Source organism: Nymphalis io, chromosome 1 (assembly GCF_905147045.1).
Source record: "Nymphalis io chromosome 1, ilAglIoxx1.1, whole genome shotgun sequence".
Lineage (NCBI taxonomy): Eukaryota > Metazoa > Arthropoda > Insecta > Lepidoptera > Nymphalidae > Nymphalis > Nymphalis io.
Genome location: NC_065888.1, coordinates 7300590 through 7319502, shown reverse-complemented (window position 1 = coordinate 7319502; position 18913 = coordinate 7300590). Strand labels below are relative to the sequence as shown.

Below are 18913 nucleotides of genomic sequence, written 5' to 3'. Positions count from 1 at the left end.
TATTAATAAAATGTTCTTTTTTGTGGAATTTGTATTATTTTACTGAATATGTGTCCGATTGAAACTAAATGATATGCATTGCAAATGTTACAATGGCATCAAGTCGCGACTCTTTTGCCCTCTATAAAGAAATCCTACTATTGTTTATCCTTTGTTTCCTATTGTTACGAGACGATCGATCGACTTGCATTATTCTTAGAATATCAATGTCTACAACCTGTTTCCAGTATTAAGGCTATGTTTTATTCTTGAGCTAGTTTTTATATGGATTTTATAATGTAAGTGGTATTTACACAAAATTTGATTCAACTAATTTGTGTCAGAAATAACAGCATCAGATTGTTCTACTAGGAAATAAATGTACACGAATATAATATATATATATACAATACAATCTGTATATATATTAATATGTTATGTTTATTTATATTACTGAATCATTTTTTTTAAACCTGTGCAAGGTTTTATATATTTTTGTATACTTTTGAAATGCCACAAATGTTTTTATTTTCTAAAGCGATAGATATAAAATAGATAAAAATAATAATTATAAAGAGTGTTTCCGCTGAAATAGTTGTCAATTTCTTTGATTGCAACAGTTAGCACTTTTATAAAATCTATCAATTACACAACCTACTTAAGGTATCTAACTATAGAGGCAATTGGCATCAAACTGTTTTGGCGCTATAATATTTGCAAATTTAACTTTTGTTGGCATGTTTTATTTTTAATTGTTTGAATGAAACAACAATTGTACTTTAACTTTTATGTGTTCACTTGAAAAACATTTCGCATAGAGGCAAAAGGGCGAAGACCTCGCTTTCGTAGCGAATTCACTAAGTACAATGTCTTTATAAAAAGACTGCATACGCATTATAATAAATCAAACCAATCCTACGTGATCCCAATAAACATCTTACGAGATACAATCGTGGATGAGTCAAGTTACCAGGTGGTCATATAAATGTTTCCGGTAACAAGTACGCTACGTGCAAACTCGCAAATTTGACTGTTATAACCACTTAGAGGCACTTTATGCCGTGGGCAGCGATGCTATCGCGGCGGTAGAAAAGGATCGTATCAGAGCTAGGTAGCAGTTTCGTGTCTGAAATAACAATCAAATTGTATAAGTATTTTAAAAATAAAGCAATGTACCTCATTCATTTTGTAATAGATACATGTCGGCAAGATTAGACTAAAGTTAAGTTTCGGTGTGCTCTAAAGTACTTTTCTTCAAATACATTACGAGTCTTTTGAATTATTTTAATCGACTTGTGGCTTTATCTATTTGTCAATTTTAATATTCATGATAAGGTTATAATAATGACACATATAATTCATGTTAATGTAAATAAAAGAAGAGCAACATTACAGTCTCGAATGTGTGAAACCATTCTTATAAAAAGGAATATTTCTGATAAAGCATAATCGTAGTAGACCTCCTTATGTTATAAATTGTAAATAGAAATATTGCACTTAAAAATGTTGTGGTACTAAATCTGATTTCAATAGAGTATATTTCCTAAGATTAACACAAAAATATATAAACTGTTCTCTACTTATAAGACTTTTAAATTAGCTAAAAGAACAAATATAATAATAATTTCCTCCAGACCGATTTCGGCTACGGCGGCCAATCTCAAGAGAGATTAGCCAACTACGCAGGAAATATTATAGTGCACAAGTGTGTGCGCAAACACAGGTGCACTCTCTACTCCCTAACTCCGACTATAATCTGATGGGACGGCGATCCGACACGACCGGAAAGACTTAAGACGCAGGACCAACGGCTTTACGTGCTTTCCGAAGCACGGGAGTGCACACACTTCCATCTTGCAGACTCCGGACTTGCAGACTGAGAATTTTCTGACAGAAAAACCCAATAACTTTTTATTGGCCCGACCTGGAAATTGAACCCAGGACCTCCGGGTCTGCGGCCTTACATCAAGCTACTAGACCAACGAGGGAGTCAATATACTGTATTTTTAAGCGTAACAACAAACAATAAGAATTTCCTTAGTCATTAAAATTTCTGCCTGCTATTATCGTAAAGTTTCTAAGAAAGGTGCAAGGCTCTGGCGCAGGGGCGCTAGCGCAATAAATCGTTATGAATGAACTCTTGACAAGCCACGTAGTTGATTTACTTAAACAGACTCGATACCTTGATATGATCTTTTGCTTAACAAGCAGTGCATTTCAAAATTTCGTCAATTGATTTTAACCTAATTCATTCTTAAAGTGCACTTATTTTTAGTAACAAAGTTACATATAGTATAGGTATGCGCGATTTTTTAATTTGAAATATTGTTAAATAATATGAGCAATCAAAGGATTTTATATATTAAAAAGTGTTAATTTTACCTAAAATTAATAAATCAATTCAAATATTTATTATTGGCATTAAATAAAATATTACATTGGTTAAAATATGAGAGATATTTTTGTATACACATGCAGCACCGAAATTATTCCTAAGCCCATACAGCCAAAAATAATATAATTTTGCTTTAACCGCTTCGGGATTTTTTTTTTCAGCCTTTTGCCGTCCACTGCTGGACGAAAGCCTCCCCCATAGATCGCCAACCATCTCGATCTTGGGCAGTCCGCATCCATCCCGAACCTGCCACCTTTTTTAAATCGTCGGCCCATCTTGTCACAGGGCGTCCTACACTACGTTTGCCTAAGCGTGGTCTCCACTCCAACACGTGTCGGCTCCATCGGCCATCAATGCGCCTGGAGACATGACCAGCCCACTTCCACTTCAGCGAGCTAATTCTAAGCGCGATGTCGGTGACTTTAGTTCTCTGGCGAATGTCCTCGCTTCGGGATGGAGGCCATTAAATGTCAAAGTGCCTAGGGGCCTTATATCTGCGTGCAGTGTCCGGGCCTGTGTACAGGCATACGCGAACTATACTGTTAATTGTTTTAATAAGTCTTCTAAATATATATTTTTTTAAATATATAAGCTAGCGCTTGACTGTTATCACACCTGATGGAAAGTGATGATGCAGTCTAAGATGGGGCGCGCTTGCCTAGAAGATGATTATTCACTCTAGGCTTGAAGGTACCCATATTGTAGGTGGTGGGAAAAACGTAGGTCAGGAGGGTATTCCAGATCTCAGCAGTGCGTATCAGAAACGAGGAAGCAAATCAGTTCTATGATAGAAAGGTGACGGAGGAACCAAATCAAATAGTTCCTGGGCACACTCACCGAAATATATTCTGTAGAAAACCGACAGACAGGCAACCTTACGACGGTGTTCCAAGGTCTGGAGTTTGCGACCAGTGTCTGGTCGCCAATGAGCCTTCTAGCAAGACGATCCACTGAATCCCAAGCTTCAAGCTGGTACTTAGCAGAGCCGTCCCATAAATGGCTGCAGTACTCCATGCACGATCTGACTTGAGCTTGATATATCATATATCATGTATGTAAAAATGTGACAGTGTGTTAATGTCCCACGGCTGGATGAAGCCTCTCCTTTTTAAGAAGAAGATTTGGAGCTTATTCCAACATGTTACTCCAATGAGGATTGGTGAATATATCTGGCGCTAGGGCTGCATGACTTTTTTCAATAAAAAGAAAGTACAACATTTGAACAAACATTATTTACAACATTAACATTATTCTACGACAATAAACTAAAAATACATTTTGACACTAGTAACCTTTTTGTTAAATATAAGATTTATTAGTAGAGGAGCTAACGATAACCTGATGGCGAATGATCAACTTCACTCATACACACTGGCACGGTATGAAGTATACACCTTACATATATAATGTCTTACTCATGGAACCATGGAATCTAATATGTTATTATTTTTTAAATTGGTATTACACTGGTCCACTTACTGTACAAACTGTAACAGCAATATCACAGCAGTATTGATTATTCACGGTAGACTCACTGATGAATGTGTGGTACCGATAAAGATGAGTCTGAACAAAGCCCTATCGGCTGAAAATTAAGTATAATTTATTCGATAATGACACTTACTTTGCAATTTTTAAGCAACTTCATAAATAAAGAAAATCAATTCGGTTTACTTTTTTGTGTGTTTCTTTTCCGCGATATCTTTGCTGATTGTGATTGCGATGTCGATTTAGACTATTATTTTTAATTTGAAGATAATAGCTACAGTAATGGTGTACTAATGTTATAAAAATACAAATTTAGTTTAAGTCTCTAAGCGGCGCTGTCTTGTTAGTGTAGCTTTTTGAAAGTCCTACCCATATTTAATAAGAAAATTGTTTTTAAATTTGCTTACAACTAAAGATTTAATGCAAAAAATCTAAATAATTTTTTTCACAAAATTTTTAAAGCTGTATTTAATCTAAGACTTATAAATAAAATTTTTAATGATAGAAAGCTTTTTATAGCATAAAGTGAGAATGTTAAGTTGATAAAGTTTATTTTAAATATATACTATTTAATTAAGGGTCGATTTTTAAATCGCATGTTAACTTTTACGTAACGGAAATGAAAGCATTAATGATTAATTTAGACAGCTTTTATAGAAAAATTGTCAAAACGTCAGTTTTATACTTCTTCTTAATCAGTACTTGATCGGTTATTTTTGTAATTGATGTCAGTCAAGGCAAGCCAAGACAAATGTATTTACATAGGAATCCACACAATACACAAATATATCCCCGAAATATTAATAAGAGGGCGTGCAAAGGTTTATAGGCAGAGAAATTAATTCGTGAATTTTCTAACGTTAATTTTCTTAGCTTTATTACAGCTTACAACGTTAACATACATATTATATTCTACATTCTTCCTGTATTTATATGTTTTATCTTTTATTATTGCGCTAAGTGTACTTACATAAAAAATAACCTTTAATTATTAAATAAGAATGATTACAAAGTATTTGTTTTATTACAAGAAGCAACCGTAACCGTATTTATTAGATAGGAAGGCAGCCCGCCGGCGCCCGGATAGCCCACCCGGTAATGTAATGACTGTCTGGAGATATAATGCCAACTGGTTTCAAATAAATATGTTACTCGGACATATTTATTTTATCTGTGACATATTTAGTAATGTACGTTTCATAAACTTTTGTTTAAACTGTTAAATCCTTTCACTTATTTATTTATATTTTTTTAATGATGTTCACACACAATTACACATAAATGACTGACTTATTTAGTCAATTAACTCGAATATACTAGTTAATTAAAATTTACAGCTCTGTTTATTTAAAAGTTGTGTTACAAATAATGGTTAGGTTTGCTCAAAATAATAGTAACGTAATTTATGTTTATAATAAACAGAATTGTTAGGATGTTTTTAAATTGGATTGAGTTATGAGCATATCTGATGGAGACATTGTCAGAAAAGAATATGTGGATTACAAAAAATATTTTAAGATCCATTAATCTTACTCTTAATATTCTTTCTATTTACAGTTTAACTACTTTAAAAGACCGGAGATATGCATTTATAGGATAAATTTTCATAATTATATTGATTTAAAAAAAAATCGGGATGAAAATGCAACAATGAGTCATCGGCACGTAAACAAAACTATAAGTTCAACGTTTCACCAAATAGGAGACGTGTCGAGCATTCGCCGTCTCTAGGATGTCCAGTTTCCCATAACGGTAGGAGAACACTGCCGAATCGTGTAAAATGACGATCGTAGCATGCGCAGGCGCAGGCTAACCAGCGTGCCATGAATCTCAATTACGCTAGCCAGACTGGACTATATAACGCGCCGTCTGCTCCTTACCAACAATAGCTCGACAGCATTATACCGCACAGCACCCTTCGACATACAAAGGCAATTCAAGTGTAAATCAGTGAAAAATGAAGATCCTTTGCGTGTTCTTCGTCTTTGCAAGTGCTTTGTTGGAAGCGAAAGGATATCCCTATCCCTATTACGGAAATGTGGACTCAAGTGAGTTGAATTAAAAGTAGTTGTACATTAATGTTGTAAATTAGATTTTAATTTGTTCAAATAACTGAAATAAAATAAAACTAAAATGTAAAAGTTTGATTAGCTATTTTGTAATAAAACAATCGTTACTTTATTCATACTAAATTTAAATTATGTTGTTTACAATTTTTGTTTCATAGATGGCATAGATTTCTTATTTAACGATTTGTAAAACTTGATTCTTTTTCAGTTTCATACGGCTCCGTCGATAGCTCCCGTGGAGGTATGGCGTTGAGTCGCTACTACAACCCGTATTACAATCCAAGGGCTGTTGGAGCCGGTATGGCCGCTTTTATGTTCAAGCCTGAGGAACAATACCAACCACAAACCAGTCAATACTATTTACCAGACAGGAGGCGTCAAACACAACCAGAGTTCAATTATCCCCCACAGCAGAATGAAGTCTACTACCCACAAGTGCCTGAACAATCTGAACCCTTGCCTGAACAGCCCGCTGTAATATCCGAGCTACCGGTTATCACCGAAGCTTCAGAAATCGCCGAACCAACCGAAAAAACAGAACAAATTACAACGACGCTAAAATCTGTGATCACCCCTGAATTGACGGAACCTGAAACAGAAGAGGTACCTAAAGCGTTGCCTTCTCCGAAAAAACGTGTCACTAAAAGGAAACAGGTCAAACGGCCAGTAGATGAAGACGAAGAAGATGGTGAAGAATATCTCCCTAGGATGCCAACAGGAGCTTATTTCCCAATGTTCTTCGGCTACGGTGGGAGGTCAGGTAGTGGTACCCCTGGTGGTCCAACTGCTATCGCTAATGCTTTTAGCACAGGACGAGGAGGTGTAGCTACCAGCCATGCAACGGCATACGGGCCCCCAAAACAAGACAGTAAATTTTAAAAAACCTGTTATAATGCAAACTTACAGGATTCTAAAAGCTTATTCATTCGATTTGTAGCGCCATCTAGCGTATATACGTATTACTCGCGCATTAGTGGTTTGCATCTAAAGACAAATTAATTTTATTGTCGTTCATAAGTTAAACTTAGTGATAATAGATGGCGTAATACTCAATTAATAAAAGTCATAAAAATGTTTTAAATAAATAATATATTAGTTGTTAAACAACGTTTCGTGACTAACGAAAAAATTCAACATCTTTAATTCTCAATTTTTGTTATAAACAATAAATTGAATTTTTAAGTCAGTGTTTTTTTTATTTTACATATTATATAATTTTGTATTATTTTATATAATTCTTTTATTACAACAAAATAAATCTGATATAGATACTTATTTATAATATTTTTTTATCTAGAGACAGAAATTAGCCTCGTTTAAAATTAGAAACTTTAATTTAGACGCTTTTAGCGTCTCAATTAAATGTTAAGTGTTGTATTAGTACCTAATCATTTGATAAATTTTTATTCAATAAAATTTAAATGTAATCATTCAATTTCAATTAATTAATTATTAATTACTTTATTTCAATTAAATAGAAAAAAAATTAACGATTACATTTCGTACCAAAATTATACATTAATATTCTAATTAAAAATTAAAATTAATAATATTCTACATAAAACGACATGTATGTATTTAGAAAAACCTGCAAGACATTAAAAATATAACATAACCAACCATATATTATTAATTTTTCATGTTCTATATGGAAATCGACGAAAACGATATCCATGTTTTTGCAAATAAAATTAAATTAATTATTACGAAAAAATAAAAGTTTCTAGACATAGTCGTTCCCTCTCATTAAGTCAATTCCATAATAATTTTCCTACTTAGAATCAATTATAACTGTTTTTGCAAACTAAACAATCACATTAATTATTATGCATTGTTTATGTGACACGCTATATAAATCAGACCGACGCAAAAGATTCTAATAAGCTTACAAAAATTACCATCATGCTGTTTTAGTGCGGATTGGTGGATACACATATAATGCAGATTTTTATCCATCACATATAGGTTTCGTCACAAAGTTTTTTTTCACTACCGACCGCGAGATGAATTATAAATTAAGCACGTCAACAGTGGCGATTACCCCGGTTCTAACCTACAATCTACGATTATGATTCAGATGTTCTAATCACTGGACCATCTCAGTGTACAATATAATACAAATTATATAATAAACCGGTATAATATGTGTCTAACTAATTTAGTTTACATTTTAAACCGTTTAAAACCTTTTTATTTCATGCAATGCTTTGATTTTACACTTAGCAAGGTTAGAGGAATTTAAAACGAAAAAAAAATAATTTGTAGGCAAAAATGAGTTTTTATTTTCTGTATAAACGATGCTAAAAGTGCTCGAAAGAAGACATAATGTTATTGAAATTCATGAATATATCTCGCTATATTGTAAGATCCTTACCACATAAACTATTTTTCAAAGTCAGTTACAATGTATTGCAATCACGATTCCTATATATATTTTATAATGTCAATCGGTTAATATATGCTGATATTCTTTATAACACAATTTACCATAAAAATGAGTATTATTAATTACTATCCATTATCCGACCGAAATATGTCATCAATAAATTCATTTTCTTTACATATTTTCAAAACCTAAATCTACAATTACTAACTAATTAGCAATTCAAATGATTACTTCGTATGACAAAACAATGATTGCTACAAAATTGTTTAAGTTAGCACGAGAATACATAGAGGCGAAATTAACTTAAAACTTTCATGTTACTAATAAATGAAATAAGTATAACATTCGGCCAAAAATAACGCTATATTTATATTATTATTAAAAAAATATTACTTTTATGTAAGCGGGTCAGATTATTAATAAAAATCTTTCATACTAGACTTGAGATTTTACACAGCAAAAATATATACTAATCCATCTATATCCTATATACTCGTATATTGGTATTAGTCCCAAAGTTATTTTTCAATTTTTTTGCCTGACTATTGATGGAAGTCTACGTTTACGTCCTTGAACTGTGGCACGCAGTCAAGTTATTGCCCTCTTATCTAGAGAACTAAGAAAATAGATACCACTGTAAAAAGATACTTAATGCTATTATGAAATAATATTAATAAACGTTTTTCCTCAAGTAATCCTAAGTAGTAACACAATATCTGACATAGTAAAATAACAGCTTCTAAATATCCCACAGCTGGACTAAGGCCACCTCTTCTTTTGAGGACAAGGTTTGGAGTTCATTCCACAACGTTGCTCCAATGTGGGATGGTAGATACACAAGATTTTCGTGCAACATATGAAACTCACATTGTTTTCCTCCAATTATTATTAGCACCATGAAAATTCAGTGTGCTTGCCCGGGTTTGTACCCGCAATCTTCGGTTAAAATTCACATGTTCTAGCTACTGAACCATATCTACTATTGTCGGTTCTACAATATAGATCACAGATTTTACCAATAATATATGTAAATGTAAGATAAACAAACATATTATTTATGAGTTATATTCTCATTTGTTGCGTAACATAATGTACATATATTCCACTGATTGCGTATCTTCAGAAACTCTTCGGCAACTACACAACATTGCATCAATTTTTGTTAACAAATATTACTGAAACTTGTCACCTGAAACAAATTTACAAATTTCCTTTGGTGGAGCTAATATTATACATGTGGCACAATATATACAAGCAGTTATTTTTATTTATTTATAAGAAAAAAATTAAAACCAATAAACATTTTTAAATACATTCTCATTCTCTTTTTATTGACTTTTATAGAAATATTGCATACCGTCGCTATAATAATTGCAATACATGTAGGCAAGGTATTTGGATTTGTCTCTTCTGCCTACCATTACATCATTTATAATCATGTATGACTCGCGAAGCCTAATTACAAAAACTCGCACGCCACTTAATACGTCATAAAACCTATCGAAAAAACCCTCACGGCATTACAAAAGCTATAAAAAAATATTCCGACAGAGTCCAGCACAGCCAATACATTTTTTGTTAATATACTGCTGTGAAACTTAATATAATATTGTGTTGTAAAAAACTGTATATGTTCTATAGAATCTTCAATCATCATTTGGCGAGAAGAGAGAAAGCAATTTTTAACTAAACAATATAAGCGATAATAAAGAACTAAAAATAATTTAATGATTTCTATACGATTAAAATTACATAAATATTGACTACGTAGATTAATAAGTATTAAATTAAAAAGTATTACTGCATTAACTACTTTAAACGCCTGCTTATAAGTAAGTAAATTACTTCTTCTCAATTGAAAATTTTTCTACCCTCCTAGTTCTTATAGATGTATACCAAAAATAATTTTCTAACCATCAACATGCATACACAATTTTTTTTTTTAATCTCACAAGTAAATAATTATTTCAAATACTCCTATTTAATTTCTATTAAAAATTTACAATATCAAAATGTGAAAAAAAAAATTAATAACGTGGTTTACCCATTTTTTAATATAAATAATTATTTATTTTTGCAACGCGCGTGGTGATAAGTTAGTATTTTGCTATTTGTATTCTTAGTACTAATTTTATAGTCTATGTTTATGTTGAGGCCGTTATCAAAGCAGGAAAGCATAATTAAACATATAAACAATTTCATCTTTCTCTGAATTAGAAACATAATATTTTGAGCAGATTACGAAGAAAACATGATATTTTTGTTTTAATAACATTTAGCAGTTACACGAGGCTATATATTTACTCATAAAATAATAAAGGGTAAGATATACCTCTTTGGTCCAAATGTTACGACGCATTGACTAAGGGATTGTTTATTGTTTTTTCAGTGTCAGTGTCTATGGGCGAAGGTGCCCACTAAATGTCAATTGGAGTAATTACTTGTCTAAGTCCTTTAAAAAAAGTGATGTTTGAAATTCGTTTACGTGGGCTTTAGCTAGGAAAATACATATAGTAAATACTTTTAGTAATTCATTATCATCGTTTCTTAAATACTATGAATCGTTTTATGGATTACTGTGATACGAACATAGATATCAGGCTGGAGTAGCTCGCAAATAAAATTAATCTCCTCTCCTTTTTGAGGAGAAGGATTTTGGAGCTTATGCCACCACGCTGCTCCAATGCGGGTTGGTAAAATACACATGTGGCAGAATTTCAGTGAAATTAGACACATGCAGGTTTCCTCACGATGTTTTCCTTCACCGTCAAGCACGAGATGAATTATAATCACAAATTAAGTACATGAAAATTCAGTGGTGCTTGCCCGGGTTTGAACCCACGATCATCCGTTAAGATTCACGCGCTCTTACCACTGGGCCATCTCGGCTACAAATAAAATTAATTTACAAAAATTTAAACTAGTGCAACAGAAACATTGCACTTAAATTCGACAAAAGTAAAAACCTTAAAATGATTTTACTATATATTTTTTCTTGCCCAACTAAACGGTAACCTTGTAATTGACTTTCCTAATATATTACTTTCTTCGTCTGGTCTTGTGTAATAAATTAATATATATTTTATTTTTGAGTAAGAAAAATTATGTAATTCCTTTTATTTACTGATATTGTAAACTGTACAAATGTGTAAATTGTACTGAGACGGCAGTAGATTTTTTCTTGTTATGGAACTCTATTAATATTTCATTGTAATGTATCCTGAATAAATAAAATTTATGTGTGTGAAATAAAATTGATTCCTTTTTGTTTTAAATTCTAATGCAGTTTTTGTAAGTTAATGTATTTGTTATGGCAAGTTTTAGTTAGGAAAATAAAATATAAAATCGCTTATTTTAAAACAAAGTACCATTCTGCTGAATAAATAATGCCACGTAGGGAGGTAGGTACATAATGCACTAAATGATGTCATAATTAAAAAACCCACAATAAAAATATTCATGCTCGTTAGAAATAAAACAATACTTTAATAAAACGCAGAAGAAAAATTGATAAAAAATATCCGTAGATGTTAATATTTCTTAAATTTTAACATTTTATATTAAGTTTTGAAATGAATAATGAGATTTTCGTTTAAAAATTCGTTTTGAATATCAAATCATTTTCCCAAAGTCATATTTATTTTTAATATCACAATACGATGACCTGTAATATTATTGATGCTTTTGGGACAAAACATATCAAATGTTGAAAAAAAAGTTTTACTTTTTATGATGCATTAACATTTCATTCAAATTAGTACGTTATCATTATCTATCCATCTCCTTTTATAGTTTATCTGTAATTGTCAGGCGCGGTAGAGCGCACCAAAATAATTGTATTAAACTATAAATATTTTGATTTACATAAAGCTATTTATAGCATTTAGATTTAGATCCGAACACTAGGAAAGTTTAAACATCTAATCAGAAGTGACACTCCCAATTTTGAAGTGTGTGGTGTAATAGATGATGTTTCACACTCGTTATTGGCATGTTCGTAACCACAATTTGAGAGAAACACTAAAATATTAACTAAATTTAAATTTAATGAATATTAGTGTTTTCAATTATAATCTTAGCAAACCTTCGAGTATTTCTGCAATTAAAATATATTAATTTGTTAGTGTTTCTCTCAAACTTAATTAGTCATCGTTTTGAGACTTTTTGGTTGAATTTAGCGTGTAACGCTGCGGCCGACATATAGGTTGCCTATGAAGGTCCCTTGAAATACCAGATTTCAAAAAAAGCGATTTATTATTTTTTGTATCTATATTTTTCCTGTACACCTACTTTAAAATCAATAAAATCACACATGACATCACAGTTAAAACAGCAAACGGAGCCGGATGTGGTTTTTTATATGAAGCAAGATGCATTTAGCGTGTATCGTGACCGGCAGCGACTAGAACAACCTCTATGGCCTATAGACACAACAACAATAGAAAAAAAATTGCGGAAAAGGTTAGACGGATTTTTTTTACTACATATAGCAAATTGTTTTGGTCAATTGATGAACACGTAAATACATATTTACTTTATGAAGTAAAAAAACAAACCTTTTTATCTTCACATATTATATTAAAAGCATTAAGAGAGTTAACAAATTATACAGTTGGACTAACGATTGAAAATTTATAAGCCTATCCGGACTTACTCATTTATTTGTAAACTATTATGCCAAAATATTGCCCGAGCTTAAATATAAACATTTAAGCAAAGGCAACATTTTGCCTTTCTTTCGTTTATTGTTATTTTTTTACATAGTCAGTGACAGCCTGTGAATGTTCCACTGCTGGGCTAAGGCCTCCTCTCATTTTTTGAGGAGAATATTTGGAGCTTATTCCGTCACGCTGCTCCAATGCGGGTTGGTGGAATACACATGTGGCAGAATTTCAGTGAATTTTTACATAGTAGTACATTTTTTTTAAATATACGTATACAATGTAAAACGTGTATAATGTACAAACCTAAATTTAATTTTTTGAGCTTAAAAACACAATAAATACAAAATGCATTTTAAATTATCAACTAATATACTCAGAAAAGCACCATAAGGAATAAACAATTAAAAACAAAACAAAGTATTATTTTTTAATAATTCTAAATGCTTGAGATATTTTAAAAGTTTTATATTACTTTATTGCGAATGAATTTATGATAAAATATTTTTTATAAATGAAACTACGCTGCACAATTAAATGTAATTGCAAGTTTAACTAAATCAATCCCAGTGAGCTATTAAATATTACGTTATATATAATTAACACCATCATCTATAGTAAGAATTAATTAAGAACTAGGGTCACATTCCATGAAAGTATAGCATCAAGTTGCACTATTACGAACTACATAACTATAGCGATCTAACAAACTGTCTTTATATCAATATTATATCAATCAGAATTTATAAATAAATAGCCGTAGACTGCAGTACTCTTATTTGTTTGGTATTGAGCTGAGCAATATACTCTTACCGTAACCGTAACCGCCTGTGAATGTCCCACTGCTGGGCTAAAGGCCTCCTCTCCTCTTATTGAGGAGAAGGTTAGAAGCTTATTCCACCACGCTGCTCCAATGCGGGTTAGTGGTTGGTACTCTTATTGTAGTCAATATACCATATCATCAATAACGAGCTAGTCGTATAACAACATGAAGAATATTTAAAAGACTCGATGATGTACACAAGTGCGCCTATGCGATACTATTCTATATGCTATATATTCCAATGTGTGGCAACATTAAAGGTTCCATTAAATTTGTGTAACGAGTTTGCGTCGAGGATTGACCTTCAGCCTTGGAAATACCACCTCGCAGACATGATTTTATCTTTCTTGTCTTCTTATAAGCACAGCGCAAAAAAATATGAACCATGTTCCCAAAAATATTGTTAGAAATTCGCTGTGAGAATATTTATACGCAATAAAACAAAATCCATCGGTATTCATTAATTACAACAAACACATTTAAAGTTATTTAGAACGATAATCGTGTCAAAAACATGTTTTAAATATTGAATCATTAATTACAAGGGCTTTTACACAAAAATATATAATTTAGGGTTGAACCTATTTGTATATAATCCTCTCATCCTCATGAAAATATTAGATTAAAGTTTTTGTGTTTTTAAAAATTCATTTCGTTTTTTTTAATTACCTGTATTTAATATATTACTTATATTTTATTCAATGTTACTAAAATAGTTTTACAAATAAGCTTTAATCTTGTTATTATTTCCAAAAGAAAAGGTAAGAATAGATTTCAATCTGAGATTTTCAAATTAGATGAAAGCTCTCGTTATCGAGAAACATTTATCTGTATTTGATTTCATTGAAATAAATTTAAGATTTATAACTTGTCATATGTTTTTTCTAAATTTTACGTAACGATAGGTTTTCTGGATAATCATTTTCTAGTTCCACTTATAACTTTAATGTATTATTAGTACATACATTTACAAAGTATGTCACATAGCCCACAACTGAAATCAGCATGTATAATAAATATCTAAATAGAGCAAAATTTATTATTTCTCTTTAAAAAATAAGCCTTGGTAAGCAATTATAATTAAATCCGAAACAGGCGAAATAAATTTAAAAATAAATAATCGAGCAGAAACATAATTATTAAGATACCCTGCTTCCCCCTTCCTTCTTAAGTCCACGCGAGCTGGTTCTCGATGTCACCGCCTAACTGTGACATCAATTCCATCGCGAACAAAGAAATTTGGTAACTCCTTTCTTTGTCGCACTTCCACGTGTTCCCCTCCTCTTACAACCCGGGTTCCTTCAAACGAGGCGTGAAGAAGCATCTTGCGGGCCGACAAGGCGAAGGCGGCTAGTGCAGAACGTTTTTCCCGTCTGTACTGGCCGTCGTCGCGTTTGGACTCTACTACCACTTACCATCAGGTGGAGTAGTCATTTGCCCTCTCGGCGAATATAAAAAAAAAATACATTACTTAGGGTTTTGACTGGTTCTATTGAAACGAACACAGTAAGAAGAAAATCTATATGCGCGGGTTCTATGTAGGCTTCTCAGAAAATAGTCACGATTCCTTCCACGAATTTTAGGAACAAAAGCGTGTTTTGCGGTCGATAACATGGATTAGAGATGGAAATACTACAATCAATACAATACAATCTAAAATAAACAGATTGAAAACAGAAAACCTACCATTAAATAGTTAAATCAATCGTCAATTACAAATTGACGCTCAAAACCAAAAACATTGTACAATATGCTACCATATCAAGAAGTCGGATATATAAATTGATATTTACAAAACAAAAAAAAAACCTGTTAAGAGGCAATTAAAGCTTTTAATGTAATTAACATGCATTATAGTCCTGCGCCTTATATTTAACTATTAAGGCTTTTATTTACAATAAACATCCAAAAATTTTTTTTATGAAATAGATAATATTAAAAAACATATATAGTTATTTATCGGTAATAACAAAACAATCTGTGTTATATAATTATACGGATGGAAAACTAATTTAACAATCAAACAAGAACGATTCCACAAACGCGCGTTAGTGAATTTCAAACGGGTTGCTGTTTTCCCGGTACGAGTATGTTATTGTTCTCATGAACTGACTCAGATTGCGTAGATAATGATAAGTAAAGATGTATAAAAGGATGATAAAACAATATCACAGCTAGTTCATAAACACGTAGCCATGAGACGGTCGGCTTACTTATTATTTGCCATTTGCTTGGCTTTCGCAAATGCTACTGGTAAGTTATAAGCTTTTTACACTTATTATGTTTTTTGCATCCATACTCTGAACAAAATGAGTAAATAATGTTTTATTATTTCTGTTGGGTGAAATCTTATAATAATTAATGAATAATCAAAAAGTTTTTAAATATCTATTGAATAAATTATATGTTCGAGAATATTTCATAATTATTATACTTTTATTAAAAAAATCGTGTTATAGTAATGTTTGTTTTTTAAATATTATTTATTTTCAAATTACAGAAAGAGTCCGTAGAGGTTACGGCGGTGGCGGAGGCGGAGGTGGGGGTGGTGGATTCGGTTTCGGGGGTGGAGGAGGTTTTGGCTACGGAGGCGTTGGTGGCGCTGGAGGTGGTGCCGGTGGTGGCTTCGGAGGAGGACTCGATGTTATTCGTGAAGGTGTACACGGCATTCTTGGAAAAGTTCACGAAGGCATAAACCATCTTAAAGGAAGTGGTGGCTTCAGTGCCAGCGGTGGAATAGGTGGAGGTCTTGCTGGTGGAGCTGGCAGTGGCGGTGGTAGTGGCTTCGGAGGAGGAAATGGAGCAGGCGGTGGTGGAGGCTTAGGAGGAGGAAATGAGAAATCTATATATACAAAGTCAGATGATGGCAAATCGGGTGGTTTTGCTTTCACTGGTACAACTGGCAATGGCGGATACGGCGGTGGAGGTGGTTATAGCAGTGGAGGAAGTGGTAGTGGCTATGGAGGGGGTGCTGGATTTGGAGCTGGCGGTGGGTCTGGTGGAGGAACTGGTGGCTCTAATGGAAAAGGAGGATATGGCGGCGGAAATTCAGGATTTGGCGGTAGTGATGGATCTGGAGGACTAGGAGGAGGGGCCGGTGGTGGAATCGGTGGTGGGATTGGCGGTGGAATCGGTGGTGGAAACGGTGCCGAAAATGGTGGTGGAAAGGGCCAAAGTGGATCAAGCGGATTTGGAGGTGGCACTGGTGGTGGTTATGGCGGCGGAGCTGGAGGTGGTTTGGGTAGTGGAAGTGGAGGTTCTGGAGGAGGCAGTGGTGGATCCGGAGGATATGGCAGTGGCCTAGGAGGAGGTCATGGAGGCAGCCATGGTGGATCAAGTGGTTTTGGAGGAGGCAGTGGTGGATCCGGAGGATACGGTGGTGGATCTGGCATTGGAGGAGGTTCTGGAGGAGGTCATGGAAGTGGCCTTGGTGGATCAGGTGGTTTAGGAGGAGGCAGTGGTGGATCCGGAGGATACGGTAGTGGATCTGGCCTCGGAGGAGGTTCTGGAGGAGGTCATGGAAGCGGCCTTGGTGGATCAGGAGGCTTTGGAGGAGGCAGTAGTGGATCCGGAGGATACGGTGGCGGATCTGGCCTTGGAGGAGGTTCTGGAGGAGGTCATGGAAGCGGCCTTGGTGGATCAGGTGGCTTTGGAGGAGGCAGTAGTATATCCGGAGGATACGGCGGCGGATCTGGCCTTGGAGGAAGTTCTGCGGGAGGCCATGGAAGTAGCCTTGGTGGATCAGGTGGTCTTGGAAGTGGTACCAGTGGATCTGGAGGTTATGGAGGAGGGGCAGGCGGTGGTCTAGGCGGTGGTGCTGGTGGTGGCTTAGGAGGAGGATACGGAGGATCCGGAACTGGAAGTGGAGGTAGTAGTGGAGGACATGGTGGATCTGGAGGTTACGGTAGTGCAAATGGTGGTAGTAGTGTGTTCGGAGGGGGGCATGGTGGATCTGGATCTGGAGGTGGATTAGGTGGTGGTCTTGGCGGAGGTTTCGGAGGAGGCATTGGAGGAGGACTTAGCAGTGGGCTTGGCGGTGGACTAGGTGGACTAGGAAGCCTTGGAGGTTCAAGTGGATTTGGTGGTCATGGAGGTGGCCAAGGCGGTGGCTCAGGAGACTATGGAAGCTCTGGCAGTGGTTCTGGTGGCTACGGAAGCTCTGGTGGTGCCAACGGGGGAGGTTGCGGTTCAGGATCCTGTGGTGGATGTGGGTCTGGTTCTTGTGGTGGACAAGGAGGTGCATTTGCTAGTGCCAAAGCATCTGCCTCTGCTAGCGCTAGCAGTTACGGAAAATAACATAATTTCTGTTGAAACTTGTATAAAATGGATTTAAAATATACAACTAACTCAATCATCAACAGTTTTAATTACATAAAAAACCTCCATAAAAATATTTCTATGAGAAAAATTGATGATAAAAGCAATTATTATAAGCATATAAATGACCCATTGATCATTGTTAATATAAGGTTGACTCATACATATTGTAATTAATCTTAGACATAATTAAAGTCAAGTGATGATGTGATTGTATTTATATATAATTGTAGTTATAAAAATATAAGTTTTTCAATCGATACTCTTTTTTTTTGCTAAATCCTTAAGAAATATATTTACTATCAGCATTATGACTAAATCCACTTAATTAGTAATCTACTTGAACTAAACTTCTGCTAAACCGCATAAAAACTACAATTTTTTTTTTATTATTCCTTAATCTACATTATCGGCTTACAGACCGAAAATATACAGCATTGTCAAAACATAGTGAAAGAAATTGCACTTGACTATTTATATATAATGATAATAATAATAATAATATTTATTGTAGATGCCAAAGATTTAAATTTTACATTATAAATAACACAAGATTAATTAAGAGGCACAATAAGGTGATTTTAACGCTAAGTAATGAATTTTTCCTGACAAACTTATACGTATGTTGTTACAGGGATTTTTATTTCTGCTGGCTATTATCTTATATGTCTAAAATGCTTCGATCGTCTAGTGGCTACATGTAAGACCGCAGACCCAGAGATCCTGGTTTCAATTCCCAGGTCGGGGTAATAAAATGTTGTTGGATTTTTCTATCAGAAAATTCTCAGTAGCAGC

The 18913-nt window shown here is 33.9% G+C and overlaps 2 protein-coding genes across 15 annotated transcripts; both read left to right on the top strand.

The window, feature by feature from the left end:
* The first annotated feature begins 5737 nt into the window (after nucleotides 1–5737).
* On the top strand, nucleotides 5738–7117 carry LOC126769412 (uncharacterized). Its single transcript, XM_050488178.1, has 2 exons — nucleotides 5738–5910; nucleotides 6140–7117. The coding sequence occupies exons 1-2, from the start codon at nucleotides 5820–5822 to the stop codon at nucleotides 6808–6810; spliced, it is 762 nt and encodes a 253-aa protein (XP_050344135.1). The 5' UTR covers nucleotides 5738–5819; the 3' UTR covers nucleotides 6811–7117.
* An 8844-nt stretch (nucleotides 7118–15961) lies between these two features.
* On the top strand, nucleotides 15962–18378 carry LOC126768917 (uncharacterized). Of its 14 annotated transcripts, none has more exons than XM_050487474.1 (4): nucleotides 15962–16054; nucleotides 16302–17138; nucleotides 17241–17315; nucleotides 17520–18378. In XM_050487474.1, exons 1-4 carry the CDS (start codon nucleotides 15997–15999, stop codon nucleotides 18095–18097), a joined length of 1548 nt encoding a protein of 515 aa, XP_050343431.1. In that variant the 5' UTR covers nucleotides 15962–15996; the 3' UTR covers nucleotides 18098–18378. The 14 variants fall into 14 exon arrangements, with proteins under 14 accessions (XP_050343431.1, XP_050343404.1, XP_050343394.1 ...); XM_050487447.1 differs by adding an exon at nucleotides 17346–17417 and having other exon boundaries at nucleotides 16302–17243; XM_050487429.1 differs by having other exon boundaries at nucleotides 15963–16054; nucleotides 17418–18378.
* Nucleotides 18379–18913: the final 535 nt, after the last annotated feature.